At 46.8% G+C, this 20,841-nt stretch overlaps 1 protein-coding gene across 5 annotated transcripts in view; it reads left to right on the top strand.

Moving 5' to 3' along the window:
* Positions 1 to 20,841, top strand: part of LOC147104526 (uncharacterized) — a 127,260-nt gene that overhangs the window by 60,981 nt on the left and 45,438 nt on the right. For 4 of the 5 annotated variants that reach the window (XM_085961890.1, XM_085961889.1, XM_085961893.1 and 1 more), the window contains exons 8-12: positions 730 to 904; positions 2,181 to 2,270; positions 6,859 to 6,951; positions 7,247 to 7,366; positions 8,862 to 9,110. In XM_085961890.1, coding sequence (XP_085818016.1) covers positions 730 to 904; positions 2,181 to 2,270; positions 6,859 to 6,951; positions 7,247 to 7,366; positions 8,862 to 9,110 — 727 coding nt within the window. The remainder of the gene's footprint in view (positions 1 to 729; positions 905 to 2,180; positions 2,271 to 6,858; positions 6,952 to 7,246; positions 7,367 to 8,861; positions 9,111 to 20,841) is intronic. The other variant, XM_085961892.1, reaches the window with a different exon arrangement.

Genomic DNA, 20,841 nt, shown 5'->3' with positions numbered 1-20,841 from the left:
TGAAACTGAGGCCAACACTGACACTACTCACCTTGATAAGTAGTTGAATTTGTGACTACAAAATCAAATATAAAGTAAGAATAAAACCATATTTCTGGATTATTGCCTGTGTTTCACAGATGAGTGGAGTACAGGGTGATGGTTGGGGTTAGTCAGGTATCTGCTGGCACCAGAACAAATTACCATGAAAGCTTCTGGATTGTCACAAAAACCCAACTGGTGCATTAATGTCCTTCATGGAAGGGAACCTGCCACTCCTACCTGATCTGGGTCGACATCTGACTGCAGACCCGCACTAGGTTGATTTAATGCTGTCGGGGTAACTAAGGAAGGGCATTGAATGCTGCCTTACCAGTGTCGCCACATCCTGAGATCAAATTAAAAAAGTGGAATCTACTGACTGTGCCTGGGCACTCAATGAAGTACATGCATGCCCTTTGTCAAGAATCTGTCGCAGAACCAATGTACTGGGCCAAATGAAAGTCCCAGATTGTCCATTTACATCTCAAAATGCAACATCTGCCTTATTATCGAGGTAGAGCACATTCCATAAAACAGCTTCAACATCGACGCTACCCCTGAGGATATGGCATGTGCCCGTGGTCCTCTCTGCTGGTTCTGCCCTGGATCACGTTGTGTTGGTAGAGTTTCTGTAGCTGTTAAATGAGTGAGTGGAGTCAGCAGGATTTGTGACTCTGGTGCTGAGATAGAATGTTCCGGTTGTTCCAGGTACACGAGCTCCGAGAAAACGATCGCAGATGAAGAAGATTACCAGCAGTTCTCCGGGGAGCCGGGAAGTGAGTGGAAGAGCAGCAGCTCCTCCAAGTGGGATCCCAGCTTGAAAGAATGGGCAGATCACACCTGGAACCGGAACAGAAGCCCCGAGATGTCCAACTCTCACTGGGTGCTGTACATTCCTCCTTCAAACACTCCTTTATTCTTTCACACAGGATCACTACTGAGTATTATAAAGATGATTAGCGCACAGCAGGCTGTCACTGCCACACATTGTGCCATGCAGTAAGATGCAGCTTTGTCTCCACAATCCTCCGCATCCTAAATAATTGACCAGAGGAGTGGTGCTGTGTGAAGGACTGAGGGGAGACCAGGAAAATCAGAGAGAGGATCACTCTCACTGACCACCTGGAAGGCAGTTTCAGAGTGGCATTGACAAGTGTGGTGGTGGCACTGTCAGGGACCAGGAAGTGGCACTAACAATGACCTGGGATTGACAGTGAAAGAAATCTGGGAGTGGCATTGAGAGAAGCCTGGGAATGGCATTGAAAGAGATCTGGGAGAGTCACTGAGAGTCGTGTGGGAGTGACATTGGTAGAGACCTGGGCTTTGAAAGGAACCTGGGAGAGGCATTGAAGGAAGTGTGGGGGTGTGAGATTGGGGAAGAGATTGAGGGGGGAGAGATTGAGGGGGGAGAGATTGAGGGGGGAGAGATTGAGGGGGGAGAGATTGAGGGGGGAGAGATTGAGGGGGGAGAGATTGAGGGGGGAGAGATTGAGGGGGGAGAGATTGAGGGGGGGAGATTGAGGGAAGTGAGGGGGGAGAGATTGAGGGAAGTGAGGGGGGAGAGATTGAGGGAAGTGAGGGGGGAGAGATTGAGGGAAGTGAGGGGGGAGAGATTGAGGGGGATGAGATTGAGGGAAGTGTGGGGGGGTGAGATTGAGGGAAGTGTGGGGGGTGAGATTGAGGGAAGTGTGTTTGTGTGGGGGGGTGAGATTGACAGATGCCTGGGAATATGTTGGTCCCGCCCCCCCCACCACCCCCTCGCCCCCAGCATGGGATGTGCATGGCACAGGGAAACTCAAGAAAAGAGAAAGCCAAAGGTAGCCTGGAGCAGAGGAAGCCTCATCAAAAAATAAACTAAAATAAATTGGAGCACTGAATCGAACCCTGAGCCTCATGTGGGTGACTGATCTGCACTCGGGCCTCTGCCAGTGCCTCTTCTGAATTGACTGCTGGGTAGGATGCTGGGATTGATTCGTAGGCTGATATTTTTTGCCTCTTGCTGTGCATGCTCAATGCATTATCCTGAGTTGGCACTTTCCCCAGCTAGGAAGCTGTTGACACAGATTTGTACCCTACTGTTTGAGAGCTGGCTTGAGATTCCGCACCAATCATAAATTACAATGGTATATGTGTGTGACTGTTTACTGGTTTCAATGCAGTGCCCACCGACCCTGAGGAGGCCAAAGCGGTTTGATGTCATGCGCACTGACGAGGCGCAGTTAGAGCAATCCATCGCAAAACTACAGCAAGTAAGTAATGTTCCTGGAAACTTGTGAGGGACTTTAGTAGATTTTAATTGGCCAGAAGAAGTAGGTAAAAGGGATAAGGGAATGTGTACAGGACTCCTTTCTAACCCAGTATGCAAGAACCCCAACAAGGGAGGATTTGCTACTGGATCTAGTAATAGGAAATGAACCAGAGCAGATAAGAGAAGTCGTCGTCGTACGTGTCTTCACACTGTTCCCTTTGGGGAACTGTATGAAGTGGTGGGAGGATTTCTGGCCGCGATTAACGCTCCTTCCGTGACCGTAACCATCTTCGTACCAGCCATTAGGGTGGTTAGTCCTATGGCGGGAGGGTTTTACGGGCTCCCACAACCCATACGAGGGGGGGGGGCCCGCCCACACCCACGGACGCAAGTATCACGCTGGATGTCAACCCAGAATTTAGAGCCGGAGCTCCGACTCCACTTGCCGGGACTGTCTGGAGCGGGGTTCGAAACCCTACACCTTCTGGCCCAGCGGCGGGGATGCTACCGCTACGCCAAAGGCCCACTCCCGATAAAAGTAAAAATAGGGGAACATCTAGGTAATAGTGACCACCATATAATACAGTTTAGAATAATAACTGAGAAGGTCATAAGCATTACAAAGACCAGGGTAATGGAGTGGAGAAAAGCTGATTTTTAAGGGGCTGAGAATAGAACTTGGGAAAATAAAATGGACAACAATATTGGCAAACAATGATGTAAAACAGCAATTGAAAACATTTAAAACGGTGTTCAACAGAGTCCAGGAAAAATATATTCCACTAAAAAACATGAACAAGAACAAACTAAACACTAATGAGACTCCATTGATGAATAAAGACATGAGGGAACAATTGAGGATAAGGATCAAGGCATACACCAAGTACATGGACAGCAGGGGAGAGCATGATGAGGGAGAATACAAAGGGATTAGGAGAGAAGTCAAAAACCCAATTAGGAAAGCAAAGGGAAACTAGGAAATGAAATTAACAAGGAACATAAACAAAATAGTAAAATATTTTACAGGCACATAAATAAATAAGGAAAGTCTGGATGGGAATAGGGCCACTAAGGGATGCTCAGGATAAAATCACAGACAGTGAAATGGCAAAAATCTTATTATTATTTTGCTTCAGTATTTACCAGGGAGACAGATCAGGTGGACATGGCATCGGAAGATGAGATTAGAAATGATATAACCGCATTTAAAATTAAAAGAAGAGAAATATTAAATAAACAGATACATAGATACTAGGAGCAGGAGTAGGCCATTCGGCCCTTCAAGCCTGCTCCGCCATTCAACGAGATCATGGCTGATCATCCAAACCCTAGCACCCGGTCCCTACACCGACAGCCATCCCACCCAAGCCGTAACCCCGTAACCCCACATATTTAATCCCCCCTAACACTAAGGGCCAATTTTATCATGGCCAATCAACCTAACCCGCACATCTTTGGACTGTGGGAGGAAACCGGAGCACCCGGAGGAAACCCACGCAAACACAAAAACTAATCCTACTCAAAGAGGATAAAACCCCTGGTCCGGATGGATTGTATCCATGCATTTAAAAGGAATCTAGAGAAGAGATAGCAGAGTCACTATTACACATGAACATGTCCAGGGATCTATAGACCAGTCAGCTTAACATCAGTAGTAGGAAAAATAAAGGAATCCCTATTAAAGGAGAAAATAGAAAAACATTTAGAAACCAAAAATATAATAATGAATAGTCACCATGGATTTCAAAAGGGAAAGTCTTGCTTGACCAACCTTATTGAATTCTTTGAAGAGGTAACAGAGAGAGTAGACAAGGGTATTGCAGTAGATGTAATTTATCTAGATTTCCAAACGGCCTTCGAGAAGGTGCCACATAAAAGACTAATGAATAAGGTCAGAGCATGCGGCGTCGAGGGAGAACAACAACAACTTACATTTATATAGTGTATTTTAAAAAAATCATTCATGGGATGTTGGCGTCGCTGGCAAGGCCAGCATTTATTGCCCATCCCTAGTTGCCCTTGAGAAGATAGTGGTGAGCCGCCTTCTTGAACCGCTGCAGTCTGTGTGGTGAAGGTACCCCCACAGTGCTGTTAAGGAGGGAGTTCCAGGAGTTTGACCCAGTGATGATGAAGGAACGACGATGTATTCCAAGTCAGGATGGTGTATGACTTGGAGGGGAACTTGGAGGTGGTGGTGTTCCCATGCGCCTGCTGCCCTTGTCCTTCTAGGTGGAAGAGGTCGTGGGTTTGGGAGGTGCTGCCGAAGAAGCCTTGGCGAGTTGCTGCAGTGCATCTTGTAGATGGTACACACTGCAGCCACGGTACGCCGGTGGTGGAGGGAGTGAATGTTTAAGGTGGTGGATGGGGTGCCAATCAAGCGGGCTGCTTTCTCCTGGATGATGTCGAGCTTCTTGAGTGTTGTTGGAGCTGCACTCATCCAGGCAGGTGATTTAACGTAGCAAAACGTCCCATGGGGCTTAACAAGAGCGATATCAATAAAACATTTTTGACACCGAGCCACAGAAGGTGATATCAGGGCAGCTTGGTCAAATAGGTAAGTTTTAAGGAGAATTTTAAAGGAGGTGAGAGAGGTAGAGAGACGGAGAGGTTTAGGGAGGGCATTCCAGAGCTTAGGGCCAAGGCAGCTGAAAGCATGACCGCCAGTGGTGGAGCGATTTAAAATCAGCAACAAGAGGCTAGAATTGCAAGAGTGCAGCGATCTCAAAGGCATGTAGGTTAGGTTAGAGATTAGGGGGGTGGGGGGAGACATTTGAAAACAAGGCTGAGGATTTTGAAACTGAGACGTTGTCGGGCCGGGAACCAGTGAAGGTCAGCAAGCAAAGGGGCGATGGGTGAACGAGACTTGGAGTGAGTTAAGATACGGGCAGCAGAGTTTTGGATGAGCACAAGTTTATGAAGGGTGGAAGAAGGGAGGCCGGCTAAGAGAGCCTTGGAATAGTCAAGCCTAGAGCTAACAAAGGCATGGATGAGGGTTTCAGTAGCAGATCAGCTGAGGCAGGGGCGGAGTTGGGCGATGTTACGGAGGTGGAAGGAGGCAGTCTTGGTGATGGAGCGGATATGTGGTCGGAAGCTCATCTCTGGGTCAAACATAACGCCAAGGTTGCGAATGGTTTGGCTCCGCTTCGGACAGTTGCCAGGGATGGAAATTGTAGTCAGGGAATGGAGTTTGTGGCGGGGACCAAAGACAATGGCTTCAGTCTTCCCAATATTAGTTGGAGGAAATTTCTGGTCATCCAACATTGGATGTTGGACAAGCTGTGTGACAAATCAGAGACAGTGATGGGGTCCAGAACGGTGGTGTTGAGATAGAGCTGAGTGTCGTCGGCGTACATGTGGAACCTGATACTGTGTTTTCAGGTGATATCGCCAAGGGGTAGCATGTAGATGAGAAATAGAAGAGATATTTCTAATAGACAAGGAGCAGAATGGATAGCTGGCTGCAAGAAAGCAGAGTAGGGGTAAAGGGTAGCTATTCAGTGGCAGAAGGTGGGTAGTGGTGTTCCACAAGGATCAGTGCTGAAACCACTGCTGTTCACAATTTATATTAACGATTTAAACCTTGGAATCAAAAACACAATTTCTACATTTGTGGATGATACCAAATTGGGAGGGATGGTCAACACTGAGGAGGACTGCAACAAATGACAAGAATACATGAATAAACTTGTAGAATGGGCATATAATGGTCAAATAAATTTCAACATCAATAAGTGTGAGGTATTACATTTTGTTTTTTTGTGTGATTTTTGAATGAGGGATAAATATTGGGCAGGAGAATGTCCCTGCTCCTCTTCGAATAATGCCATGGGATCTTTTACACCTGAGAGGGCAGGCGGGGCCTCGGTTTAACGTTTCATCCCAAAGACGGCACCGTCAACACTGCAGCGCTCCCTCAGTATTGCACTGGAGTGTCAGCCTAGATTATGTACTCAAATCTCTGGAGTGGGACTTGACCACCTGACTCAGAGGTGAGAGTGCTACCACTGAGCTAATGCACTGTGGTTGATTTTTGGCTACCGGTGATATGGGCCCCGAAACTCCACGAGGGTGCAATCCTGCTATTGTGCCCAGAGCGGAACTTCTCCATTGACCCCGACCGAAGTTTGAGGTCAGGGAAAGGAGTGAGCAAGCCTTCAGTAGTGTGGGGGCGTATCTGTGTCACCACCACCACCCCCCCACCTCCGCCGAAGACTCTGGAAACCTAGGAGGCAGCTGGCCAGCCCAGGAAGATAACAGGTCCTTCCCTCCACTCCAGAAAGTGAGTGTCGGCAAGATATTCAACTATGGATGCATCACACCTGATTCTGGCCCTGTACACACAAGTGCTCTTTACAGCAGGGGTTGACTATCAGGATTGGGAGCCATGGTTGACTTTTCAGCTCCCTAACCAGAGTTACTGAGGCCAGGTGTAGCGGCCCTATGGTCACCCCAGGTGAGACTGGCTATCTCAGGATAGATCAGGGATTGAACCTGGGATCTCCTTGTTCTATAAGGCTCCGTACCTCGCCGGGTGGGGCTTTTACCAACTCGAGCAGTTGGTGTGCTCATAATCTTTGTCTTTAACTCAGGACCTCGACAAGGAGGAGGAGAAATTGATCCAGAGGAAATCTCGGCTTCAAGAGGCCGATCAGACCACGTTTGAAGTTCCGCAACAGAATAAGGTGAGGTGACGAGTGATGCAGTGAACATGGGCACCCTTTCAGATGGTGACTCTCTGCATCTGACCTGGTGCTGCACCTGACCGATGAGATGGCTTCTTGGGGCAGTGTAGAAAGAACTTTATTCTATTCTGTACCTGATTTGGAACTGCTTGATAAAGTAGTGTAGAGAAAGCTTGAATTTGGAATGTCAGTGCTGCCTGCCCCAGTCCTGACATGCATCACCTTCATCAGCTCAACAACCTCCTCCAGACTCTGAACGTTTCTCATCTCTTCTACCTTTTCTTTCTTTTTACAGCAACTGGAAGATTCTGACACTCGCCTGGAGCAGAGGACAGCTGAGATCACTCAGTTACTGGAGAAAAACAGCAGTCTGGAGTCACTGGTCAGGGAGCTGCAGAGGAGCCAGCAGACTGAGGTGAACACAAACGCTGCCAGCTAATGTCTTCAAATCTAAATTCATGGTTGGTATCTCGGTCGGTGTGAGAGAAGCAACCACTGATCACCAACCTCCTCTGCTCCTTGCTCTATGTTTCTGTTCCTATCTTTAAGAGTGCTTAGTCCAAATCAATGCTGATCATAAATACAGCCCACACACCACTGCATGGCCTCCTCACCTTCATAACTGTCCTTCGCTCTGTGTTTCCAGTTCTCCATTAACACCTGTCCTGGTTGTAGGACATTGCAGACCTGGGATTCAGTGCTGGTCCCTCACCTTCCATTGCTGTTCAGTGAGAGAAAGTGAGGGAACGTTGCTGGGAGCCAGGGCTATCATCGAGCATAGGAACAGGATTGGTCATTCAGCCCCTTCAGCCGGCCCTGCCATTCAATTCGATCGTGGCTGATCTTTGACCTCAACTCCATTTACCCGTCTTAGCTCCCTATCCCTTGATACCCTTACCCAACAAAAATCGATCGATCTCCAACTTGAAAGCTCCAATTGTCCCAGCATCCACAGACATTTGGGACAGATAATTCCAAATTTCCACTACACTTTGTGTGGAAAAAGTGCTTCCTGATTTTGCTCCTAAATAGCCTAGCTCCAATTTTAAAATCATGTGTCCTCGTTCTTGAATCCTCCGCCAGAGGAAATAATTTCCCTGTATCTGCTCTATCGAATCCTTTTAACATTTTAAACACCTCGATCAGATCACCCCTCAATTTTCTATGCTCAAGAAAACACAAGAGCGTGTGAAAGGATGCCATTAAACCGGCATGTCCTATAATTGTAAGAGGGCTACCAGTGTTGTAGCTCCCCTCCCTTCAGTGGGCAACTCGTCAACTGCGCAAGATGACACATTTGAAATCAAAGCCTGTGTAAAATATGAAGACGTAAGGGAAGCAGTCAAGCCACGGAGGTGCTGGTGAGAATAGACTGATCCAGTGTCCAAGGATTGAGTTGGAGGAAAGGAAAGAGCAACTGCTGCTCTTTAAATTTGATTGAGAAAGGACAATATAGGAGAACTCAAAATATTGAATGGTGTGATGAGGTTAATCTGGAGCACTCCTTTGAGTTAAGCCGGGATCCTAGATCAAGGGGGTAAAGATTAAAATTGGTAAAGGAGAATTTAAGGCAGATGTCAGGAAGAACTTGTTCCCACAAATAATGATCAACACTCCGAATGATGTTCCGGCTAGGGTAGTGGGGCTGAAAATCTTTCGAGAGATATTTGGATGAGGTCAGATGGGTCAAATGGCTTCTTTGATCAGTATTCATCTCGTCATGGTGAGCACAACTCCTTGTCCTGTTACTCCTTGATACAGGGATTTGGAGCCTTCCTTTAGGGTGGCTCTCAAACAAGACACTGCTTGGGATTACAGGCCTTGACAAAGAGTTCATGACTGATGCTGGTCCGAGCGCAGTCCTTCCTGCCACACTAAGAACAGTCTTACCTTGTCTTCAAATTTGACAGAGAGCTGACCCAAACTCCAGCAACTCAAACCGTGTCCATGAGCTCTCGGCGCAGCTGACAGAACGTGACCTGAAGGTCAGCGCCCTGGAGAAGATCCTGTCGGAGAAGGAACTGGAGCAGTTGAGGCTGAGGGAGACCGTGGTGGTGGTGCGGGCGGAGAAGGAGGCTCAGCTCTCCACCATACAGACTCTGAGAAAGGAGCTCAAACAGCAGCTCGCGTTAACCGCTGTAGAAAAGCAGTGGGAGCAGGTAATGGGACCACGTTAATGATTCTGGGGAAACCGTCTGCTGAACGTGTACCTAAACGTGTAATCGTGATGGTGCAAATAGTGCGACGCGTGATCTCCTGCTCGCCTGTCGTTTAAAGCCCCCTGGACCAGCCCCATTCCACCAGTCCATTTCCCCAGCTGTTGATTGCTTGATCTCCCAGAGATTAAATTGTCAGCCTTTCTTCAGGAATAGATTTGATGGATTTCAGTTTGTTAATTAATCCAGCCTGCCCAGGTTTTCTTCTTTAAAATATCTGAGATTCCTAAAGTGTCTCATCGTGACCAACCTCATAGAGTCTTACTGCACAGAAGGAGGCCATTCGGCCCGTCCTGTCTTTGAAAGAGCTATCCAATTAGTCCCACTCCCCTGCTTTTTCCCCATAGCCCTGCAAATATTTTCTTTGCAAGTATTCATCCCATTCCCTTTTGAAAGTTATTATTGGATCTGCTTCCACCACCCTTTGAGTGCGTTCCAGATCACAACAACTCGCTGTGTAAAAAAATTCTCCCTCTCTGGTTCTTTTGACAATTATCTTAAATCTGTGTCCTCTGGTTACTGACTCTCCTGCCAGTGGAAACAGTTTCTCCTTATTTACTCTATCAAAATCCTTCATAATTTTGAATGCCTATATTAAATCTCCCCTTAGCCTTCTCTGCGACACGACAGGTGTGAGTCAGCAGAGAGTGCTGTGAGTTTGGGTAAGTGTGTGAGTTCTTTAATTGTTATTTCTCTTTAAATCATTCTTGATAAGATTACTTAAGCAGTTTCAGTAAAGGGGAAAAGTTAAATATTTGGGATTCTGTTGGTTTAAGAAGAGTAAAACAAGGTTACACTGCAGTAGGAGTAAATTGGCACAGCAGGCAGTGGAAACCAGTTTTCTAACCAATCAGCAGGGGTGACTCATTTGGCTGTAAACAAACAAACATTATAAAAAGACCAGTCCTAGTGTGAGCAAGCACTGAGTGCGAGTTAGTAAAGAGTGCTGTGAGTTTGGGTAAGTGAGAGTTAGGGTAAGTGGGGTGTTAGGTGCTCTTTTCAAACTTTAACTCTGTGGGTTGTAGTTAATAAGGCCTTTCTGGTGCAGAGTGACTGTTGGTAAACCATTTAACTGGTGTAATTAGAGGGATTGATTTAAATTAAATCCAATTAATTAAAAGGGATACTAGCATCTATAATCGGGCAGAGGGTGTCCATAACTAACAATAAAATTTTTAATTAATTACATAGAATGGAGCAGGTGATGTGTTACTGTTGCGAGACGTGGGAGCCGGTGAACCCCATTGAGGCTCACGGTGATTACGTCTGTGACAAGTGTCTGCTGCTACAGGAACTCCAGCTCCGTGTTGATGAGCTGGAGTCTGAGCTTCAGACACTGCGACACATCAGGGAGGGGGAGAAGTACCTGGACTCTGTGTATCAGGAGGTGATCACACCTATGAAGTTAATTAATTCAGATGTAGCCCATGGTCAGGGACAGGACGGTGTGACTACAAGTGAGGCAGGTACGGGGATCCAGGAGGTAGAGCTGGAGAAGCCGCAGCCCTTGCTCTTGTCCAGCAGGTTCGAGGTTCTTACTCCCTGTGGGGACGGGAGCAGGGACTGCAGGGAGGATGAGCAACCTGGCCACAGCACCGTGGAACAGGGGGCCATTCAAGAGGGGGGAGTAACTAGAAATGTTGTAGTGGTAGGGGATAGTATTATTAGGGGGATAGAGTTCTCTGCAGCCGAGAGCGAGAGTCCCGAAGGCTGTGTTGCCTACCCGGTGCCAGGGTTAAGGACATCTCCTCTGGGCTGGAAAGAAACTTGCAGTGGGAGGGGGTGGATCCAGTTGTCGTGGTCCATGTTGGTACAAACGACGTAGGTAGGACTAGGAAGCCGGTTCTGTTAAAGGAGTATGAGCAGCTAGGGTTCAAATTAAAAAACAGAACCTCAAGGGTAATAATCTCTGGATTATTACCTGAGCCACGAGCGAATTTGGCTAGGACAAATAAAATTAGAGAGTTAAATGCGTGGCTCAAAGACTGGTGTGGGAGAAATGGGTTTTGCTTCCTGGGACACTGGCACCAGTACTGGGGCAGGAGGGAGCTGTTCCGTTGGGATGGGCTTCACTTGGCCAGTGCTGGGACTAGAGTCCTGGAGGATCATATAACTAGGGCTGTAGAGAGGGCTTTAAACTAACTAGTGGGGGGAGGTTCCTAGAGAGCAAATAATAAAAATGACAACAGAGAAGGTCATAGACTTAGGTAGCAGTGGGGAAATTAAAAACCAGAGTGTGTCAGGAAGGGGCAGAAGGTATGGAGTAAAAGGTAAAGTAATAAAAAGGGCAAAAGCAGGAACTAAGTGTCACAAAACATATTTGAAAGTTCTCTATCTGAATGCACGTAGCATTCGTAACAAAATAGACGAGTTAATGGCACAAATAACTACATATGGGTATGATCTTGTGGCCATTACAGAAACATGGCTGCAGGGTGACAATGCCTGGGAATTAAACATACCAGGTTATTTAACGATCAGGAAGGACAGGCAGGAAGGAAGGGGAGGTGGGTTGGCTATGTTAATAAAGGAAGGAATCACTGTAATACAGAGAAATGATATTGGGTCAAAAGATCAGGATAATGAAACAGTTTGGGTGGAGGTAAGGAATGATAAGGGGAAAAAAAACACTAGTGGGCATAGTCTATAGGCCTCCGAACAGTTGCAACTCTGTTGGACGGAGTATCAATCAGGAAATAGTTGAGGCTTGTAATAAGGGAACATCTATAATTATGGGGGATTTTAACTATCATATTAATTGGACAAATCAAATTGGGCAGGGCTGCCTTGAGGATGAGTTCATTGAGTGTATTAGGGATGGGTTTCTTGAGCAGTATGTAACTGAACCGACCAGGGGGCAAGCAACCTTAGATCTGGTCCTGTGTAATGAGACAGGATTAATTAAAAATGTCCTAGTAAAGGATCCCCTTGGAATGAGTGACCATAACATGGTTGAATTCCATATTCAATTAGAGGGTGAGAAGGTTGGATCTCAAACAAGCGTGCTAAGCTTGAATAAAGGAGACTATGAAGGTATGAGAGCGGAATTGAGTAGAGTAGAGTGGATTGGGAAAATAGATTAAAGGGTAAGACGATACGTGATCAGTGGTGTACATTTAAGGAGTTATTTTACAACTTCCAAAAAATATATATTCCACTGAGAAGAAAAGGGTGTAAAAGAAAAGATAGCCATCCGTGGCTAAGTAAAGAAATTAAGGATAGTATTTGACTAAAAACAAGGGCATATAAGGTAGCCAAATCTAGTGGGAGGATAGAGGATTGGGAAAACTTTAAAAGACAGCAAAAAATAACAAAAAAGATTGATTAAGAAAGGGAAGATAGATTATGAAAGTAAATTAGCAAAAAATATAAAAACAGATAGTAAGAGTTTTTATAGTTATATAAAAAGAAAGAGGGTGGCTAAAGTAAATGTTGGTCCCTTAGAGGATGAGACCGGGAAATTAATGGTGGGAAATATGGAGATGGCAAAAACACTGAATATTTTACATCAGTCTTTACAGTAGAAGACACTAAGAATATCCCAACACTGGACAAACAGGGGGCTAAAGGGGGGGGGAGGAGCTAAACACGATCAAAATCACTAAGGAAGTGGTACTCGGTAAAATAATGGGACTCAAGGCGGATAAATCACCTGGACCTGATGGCTTACATCCTAGGGTCTTGAGGGAAGTGGCGGTAGGGATTGTGGATGCATTGGTAATAATTTTCCAAAACTCCCTGGACTCAGCAAAGGTCCCGGCAGACTGGAAAACTGCTAATGTAACACCCTTATTTAAAAAGGGCAGTAGACAGAAGGCTGGAAACTATAGACCGGTTAGCCTAACATCTGTGGTAGGTAAAATTTTGGAGTCCATTATTAAGGAGACAGTAACAGGACATTTGGATAATCATCATTTAATAGGACAAAGTCAGCATGGTTTTCTGAAGGGGAAGTCATGTTTGACAAATTTGCTGGAGTTCTTTGAGGAAGTAACATATAGGGTGGAAAAAGGGGAACCAGTGGACGTAGTGTATTTAGACTTCCAAAAGGCATTTGACAAGGTACCACACAAAAGATTATTGCTTAAGATAAAAAAATCACGGGATTGGGGGTAATATTCTGGCATGGATAAAGGATTGGCTATCTAACAGAAGGCAGAGAGTTGGGATAAATGGTTCATTCTCAGACTGGCAATCAGTAACTAGTGGTGTTCCGCAGGGGTCAGTGCTGGGTCCCCAACTCTTTACAATCTATATTAACGATTTGGAGGAGGGGACCGAGTGTAACATATCAAAGTTTGCAGATGATACTAAGATGGGAGGGAAAGTAGTGAGTGAGGAGGACATAAAAAACCTGCAAGGGGACATAGACAGGCTAAGTAAGTGGGCAGAGATTTGGCAGTTGGAATACAATACTGGAAAGTGTGAGGTTATGCACTTTGGCAGGAAAAATCGTAGAGCAAGTTATTATCTTAATGGCAAGAAACTGGAAAGTACTGAAGTACAAAGGGATCTGGGGGTCCTGGTGCACGAAACTCAAAAGGTTAGTATGCAGGTGCAGCAAGTGATTAAGAAGGCCAATGGAATGTTGGCTTTCATTGCTAGGGGGATAGAATATAAAAATAGGGAGGTATTGCTTCAGTTGTACAAGGTATTGGTGAGACCGCACCTGGAATACTGCATACAGTTTTGGTGTCCATACTTAAGAAAAGACATACTTGCTCTCGAGTCAGTACAAAGAAGATTCACTCGGTTAATCCCAGGGATGAGGGGATGGACATATGAGGAGAGGTTGAGTAGATTGGGACTCTACTCATTGGAGTTCAGAAGAATGAGAGGCGATCTTATTGAAACATATAAGATTGTAAAGGGGTTGGATCGGGTGGATGCGGGGAGGATGTTCCCGATGATGGGTGAAACTAGAACTAGGGGGCATAGTCTTAGAATAAGGGGCTGCTCTTTCAAAACTGAGATGAGGAGGAACTACTTCACTCAGAGGGTGGTAGGTCCATGGAATATGCTGCCCCAAAAAGCTGTAGAAGCTACATCATTACATAAATTTAAAACAGAAATAGACAATTTCCTAGAAGTAAAGGGAATTAAGGGTTACGGGGAGCGGGCAGGAATTTGGACATGAGTCTAGGTTCGGATCGGACATGGCCCTGTGGGTAGCAGAGCAGGCCCAGGGGCTGTGTAGCCTGATCCTGCTCCTATTTCGTGTGTCTAATTCTGTTAGATTCAGGAGATGGTTCTGTGATAGTAGATTGGCGGTTAGGATCAGATCAGCCATGATCTTATTAAATGGCGGAGCAGGCTCGAGGGGCCGATTGGCCTACTCCTGCTCCTATTTCTTATGTTCTTATGCTCTAAGGAAAACAATCCCAGTTTCTCTAGTCTCTCCACATAACTGATATGAGGAGATACCTGCAGAAAATATTATGTAGGCTCCTTTTGGACAAGCAAACAAAAGAAAGAAGCACTGTGAGCTCGGAGGGTAACACCAGCTGCCAAGCTTGTACTGCATAGAAGAGCCATATATAGAGAGCAAATGAAACGGGCAAAAACATGACAGGAGCACAAAATTACATTCAGCTGGAGGGGTTAGGCAGGGCCTTTAGCACCAGGACACTGAGGAGGAAGTGGAGGAATGCACATTCTGAGGGTCCATTGTTAAACCAAAGGTCCAAATATACAGAGGCATCTAAGGTGAGAGTCAGCCAAAGCCTCAGTGTGCTGGGTCCAGCGGCCCTGACCCGGGAGTGGAATCCTTCCTCCAGAACACCCGTAGACCAAAGCAGGTCCTTTTCATGGGATTCCCCCTTGGTTTTATTCCTATGGACCATCATCAATCAGAAAGCTTTGAGCCAATATACACAGATTGCTAACCTCTAACTGGTACTGGACCTAATTCTGGGGAATGTAGCCGGGCAAGTGGTGGAAGTGTCAGTAGGAGAGCATTTTGGCGACAGTGACCACAATTCGGTGAGATTTAAGGTGGTCATGGAAAAAGACAAAGACGGCCCGGAAATAAGGGTTCTAAATTGGGGGAAGGCCGATTTTAATATGATAAGGCAGGATCTGGCCAAATTGGACTGGGAGCAGCTACTTATAGGAAAATCCGCATCAAAACAGTGGGAGACTTTCAGAAGGGAAATAGAGAGAGTACAACGCCAACATGTTCCTGTAAAGGTCAAGGGTGGGACCAACAAGCAAAGGGAACCTTGGATGACAAGGGATATACAAAAATGCATTAGAAATAAAAGGGGGGCTTTTGGCAGTTACAAAAGACTAAAGACGGAAGAAGCCCTAGAGGAGTATAAAAAATGCAGGGGCATACTTAAAAAAGAAATTAGGAGGGCGAGGAGGGGCCATGAAATAACACTGGCGAGCAAAATAAAGGAAAATCCTAAGATGTTTTATAAGTATATTAAGGGCAAGAGGATAACCAGGGAAAGGGTAGGGCCCATTAGGGACCAAAGTGGCAATCTGTGTGTAGAGCCAGATGATGTAGGCGGGGTTTTAAATGAATTTTTTGCATCTGTGTTCACAATGGAGAAAGACGATGTAGACATAGAAATCGGGCAAGGGGGCTGTGACATACTTGAACATATTAGCATCGAGAGGGAGGAGGTGCTAGCGGTTTTAGCAGGCCAAAAAGTGGATAAATCCCCAGGCCCAGACGAGATGTATCCCAGGCTGCTGTGGGAGGCAAAGGAGGAGATTGCAGGGGCTCTGACACAAATTTTCAGAACCTCTCTGGCCACAGGGGATGTACCAGAGGACTGGAGAACAGCTAACGTAGTACCATTATTCAAGAAGGGTAGCAGGGATAAACCAGGGAATTACAGGCCAGTGAGCCTAACATCTGTGGTAGGGAAATTATTGGAAAAAATTCTGAGGGACAAAATTAGTCTCCACTTGGAGAGGCAAGGATTAATCGGGGATAGTCAGCATGGCTTTGTCAAGGGTAAATCATGTCTGACAAATCTGATTGAATTTTTCGAGGGGGTGACTAGGGGGGTGGATGAGGGAAATGCTGTGGATGTGGTTTACATGGACTTCAGTAAAGCTTTTGACAAAGTCCCGCATAGGAGACTGGTCAAGAAGGTAAGAGCCCATGGGATCCAGGGTGCCTTGGCGCGTTGGATCCTAAACTGGCTGAGTGGCAGGAGGCAGAGGGTGATGGTCGAAGGTTGCTTTTGTGACTGGAAGCCTGTGTCCAGTGGGGTACCTCAGGGATCGGTGCTGGGTCCCTTGTTGTTTGTGATCTACATAAATGATTTGGATGAGAATGTAAAAGGTATGATCAGTAAGTTCGCAGATGACACGAAAATTGGTGGGGTGGTAAATTGTGAGGAGGAAAGCCTCAGGCTACAGGACGATATAAACGGGTTGGTCAGATGGGCGGAAAAGTGGCAAATGGAATTTAACCCTGAAAAGTGCGAGGTGATGCATTTTGGACGGACAAATAAGGCAAGGGAATACACAATGAGTGGTAGGACCCTAGGAAGTACAGAGGGTCAGAGGGACCTTGGTGTACATGTACATAGATCCCTGAAGGCAGCGGAACAGGTAGATAAGGTGGTTAAAAAGGCATATGGGATACTTGCCTTCATTAGCCGAGGCATAGAATATAAGAGCAGGGAGGTTATGATGGAACTGTACAAAACGCTGGTGAGGCCACAGCTGGAGTACTGTGTGCAGTTCTGGTCGCCTCACTATAGGAAGGATGTGATTGCTTTGGAGAGGGTGCAGAGAAGATTCACCAGGATGTTACCTGGGATGGAGCGCCTCAGCTATGAAGAGAGGCTGGACAGGCTGGGGTTGTTTTCCTTGGAGCAAAGAAGGCTGAGGGGGGACCTGATTGAGGTGTACAAAATGATGAGGGGCATAGATAGGGTAGACAAAGAGGAACTTTTCCCCTTAGTAGGGGGGTCAATAACAAGGGGGCATAGATTCAGGGTAAGGGGCAGGAGATTTAGAGGGGATTTGAGGAGGAACTTTTTCACCCAGAGGGTGGTTGGAATGTGGAACTCAATGCCTGAAAGGGTGGTAGAGGCAGGAACCCTCACAACATTCAAGAAGCATTTGGATGAGCACTTGAAATGCCATTGCATACAAGGCTATGGACCAAATGCTGGAAAATGGGATTAGACTGGACAGGGATGGATGGGCGGCGCAGACACGATGGGCCGAAGGGCCTCTTTCTGTGCTGTAAAACTCTATGACTCTATGACTCTAACCCTGCAGTGAGTACAGAGTCCACTGAGACGGCATAGAACCCTTGGATAGTACGCCAGCTCCCAACACAACGGCTGGAATTCAAGTCTTTCCCCTGAGCCTCCTGACTGAGTGTGCAAGTGGATGGATGACAGATTTACCAGCAAGCATTAATCAGGTTAGGAAGAGTTACCGGGTGAGAAAGGGCCACACAGCTTTTAGCAGTCGCTGAAACGGGTTAGGGCATTTTCTGAAGTTAGTTGCAATCCCTGATCAAGGACCAAAAGCCAGGCTGCCACACTACGGCAGCACGTGCTCTGGACTCGAGGGAGAACCATGGCATTCAGCGTGCTGCTCCACACAGTGGCATGGCAGCACTTTGTATAACTCCCAGCTATTATAGATACCCTTTGATGGGAAGATACTTTGAGAAGACAAGTAGCTGGGGCTTGGGAAAATCAGAACATGCAGCAATTACAGAATGGATTACGGAGCCAGAATCCCTTTTTTGCAAATGCTAGTTTGTCCCTCGCCTCTGAGTCAGAAGGTCATGGGTTCAAGCCCCATTACGGACTGAAGCACATAATCTAGGCTGACACTGTAGCGCAGTACTGAGGGAGTGCTGCATTGTCAAAGGGGCAGTACTGAGGGAGTGCTGCATTGTCAGAGGGGCAGTACTGAGGGAGTGCTGCATTGTCAGAGGGGCAGTACTGAGGGAGTGCTGCATTGTCAGAGGGGCAGTACTGAGGGAGTGCTGCATTGTCAAAGGGGCAGTACTGAGGGAGTGCTGCATTGTCAGAGGGGCAGTACTGAGGGAGTGCTGCATTGTCAGAGGGGCAGTACTGAGGGAGTGCTGCATTGTCAGAGGGGCAGTACCTAAGGGAGTGCTGCATTGTCAGAGGGGCAGTACTGAGGGAGTGCTGCATTGTCAGAGGGGCAGTACTGAGGGAGTGCTGCATTGTCAGAGGGGCAGTACTGAGGGAGTGCTGCATTGTCAGAGGGGCAGTACTGAGGGAGTGCTGCATTGTCAGAGGGGCAGTACTGAGGGAGTGCTGCATTGTCAGAGGGGCAGTACTGAGGGAGTGCTGCATTGTCAGAGGGGCAGTACTGAGGGAGTGCTGCATTGTCAGAGGGGCAGTACTGAGGGAGCGCTGCATTGTCAGAGGGGCAGTACTGAGGGAGCGCTGCATTGTCAGAGGGGCAGTACTGAGGGAGTGCTGCATTGTCAGAGGGGCAGTACTGAGGGAGCGCTGCATTGTCAGAGGGGCAGTACTGAGGGAGTGCTGCATTGTCAGAGGGGCAGTACCTAAGGGAGTGCTGCATTGTCAGAGGAGCAGTACTGAGGGAGTGCTGCATTGTCAGAGGTTAAAAAAAAAACAACTGGTTATTCCTTTCATTGCTGCTTGTGGGACATTTTTGTGCAAAATGGCAGCCGCATTTCACCTACATAACAGTGATTGCACTTCAAACCAATTTATTATATGGGAAATGCTTTGTCATGTTTTTGAGAGCCATGGCAAGGTGCTATATAAATGAAAGTTCCTTTCTTAAAGTCCCCTTCACTCAACCAAGCGGTCTATGACAAAACCCCGCTCATCAGCTGAAGCCTTTGTGAAGCATTGCCCAGAGTGCCTGAGCATCGTGCTCCAGAGTGTCTCCTCCCTTTTGCTCAACATTCGCACCTAAAGGCTCCCACCAAGGATCTTCTTGTGGAACTGGGCCGCTGGAGGCCTCGCATCAATGACTTGCTGGATATTTCCTTGCCCCTGCCCCCCCGCTCCAACCTGGGACCTAGGTAATGTCTGCTGCAGGAATTTGCACCCAAGTTTGGAAGCAACAACAACATCTTGTATTTATATAGCGCCTTTAACATGGTAAAAACATCCCAAGATGCTTCACAAGAGTGTTATCAGACAGAATTTGGTACCGAGCCACAGAGAGAGATATTAGGACAGGGGACCAAAAGCTGCCAAAGAGGTAGCTTTTAATGCGCGACTTAAAGGAGGAGAGAGAGTTTTAGGGAGGGAAGAAATTCCAGAGCTTGGGGCCCAGGCAGCTGAAGGCATGACTTGTCAATTGTGGAGCAATGGACAAGAGGCCAAAATTGGAGGCGTGCAGAGATCTTGGTGGGTTGTAGTGCTGGAGCATCTCCACAGGCGTATGCATCTTGAAGACAACCGGAGAGAGTTGCCTTCTTCATTTCACAAGTACCCCTGTAAGATTCTGTGGGGTGATCAGTCTGGATCCTATCGTGGAAGCAGTGTTGTCAGCCGAGGCAAACTGTAAGCACCAGGTGTAATAGAAAGTTGTCCAATCAGGAGAGAACAGTGTCTATTGCAAGGATTTTGTACTTGCCAAAAAAGACCGAGGAACTGCGTCCTGAATTGGGCTCAGCATCCTAAACCAGGAGAAATTTAAGATGGTCATTGTATCACAGATTGTGACCGTATTGTGCCCTGGGGATATTTAAATGCCATGGACCTAAAAGTCCATGTCCGTATACGGGAAAACCACCAGCAGTTTCTCAAGTTTAGTTTCAAGGGCCAAAGTTATCAGCACCAGGGACACACTCTTATGTTTCTGAGCCTTTCCTACGCCTCTTAATCCAGATTTTTCAGCCGCTGTATTTTAGATCAGACTCATAGCTAAGTGCCAACTTTCTACGCTTATGTTCACTAGCCCTGATGTTGGTTTTCGATAACATATCCAGGATAACCAACAAAGTCACATCATTATTTATTTTAGCTACTGTGTTCAATTCTCCCGTGAGATCTCTCTCCTATCTTCATTGACAGCCATTCCAATGGTTGTTTCTTTGTCGGGGACGCCCAGGGCATGGTAGTGATCTGAACTCAATGATATGGGCAGGTTCATGTCTAATTGGGCAGGTGTCATTTCCACAACGTACCCCTCTGGCCTCTGCTCCATCAGAGGTGACTTTGTGCATCATGTTGACCCAGGGTTCAACCATAGATTCTACTCATCTGCAGCTGATTAACACGTTTATTAGTACGTTCTCCTCTCCATAACATCACAAACTGTCTGCAAGCTGTGTGAGGAGACAGGTGACCTGCTCTCAGGCTGGTGACCTGTAATCATCCCATCGCTCCCTCCCTGTGGGGGCGAAGGTATTCCTCGCTTCTCCTGGGCACCTTGATGGCCCGGCCGAGATGAGGAGCTCACCGCATGTGGATTCGGAGATGCACAGCTGAATCCCGCTGAAACCAATGTGTTTCATGAAAGTTTTGCTGTGACAATCACTGTGCGTATATATACTCAGCCGGTGGCATTCATCCACTGGTGTCTCATCCACTGGTGCTCAGTGTCTGCGTCCTGAGAATTGGGACTTGGTGTCTATGTCTCAACTGCTGGTGCTCAACGTTTGTATCTTGGCCACTGGTACCTAGGCCCATGTGTCGACTATTTGGGCAGCATCAGTATCTTGGCTATTGCA

The sequence above is a fragment of the Somniosus microcephalus genome, chromosome 19 (assembly GCF_052327205.1).
Source record: "Somniosus microcephalus isolate GS21.2 chromosome 19, FLI_Smic_1.0, whole genome shotgun sequence".
Taxonomy (NCBI): Eukaryota; Metazoa; Chordata; class Chondrichthyes; order Squaliformes; family Somniosidae; genus Somniosus; species Somniosus microcephalus.
The sequence above is the reverse complement of the archived record's forward strand: the minus strand, read 5'-3'. Positions and strand labels throughout refer to the sequence as shown.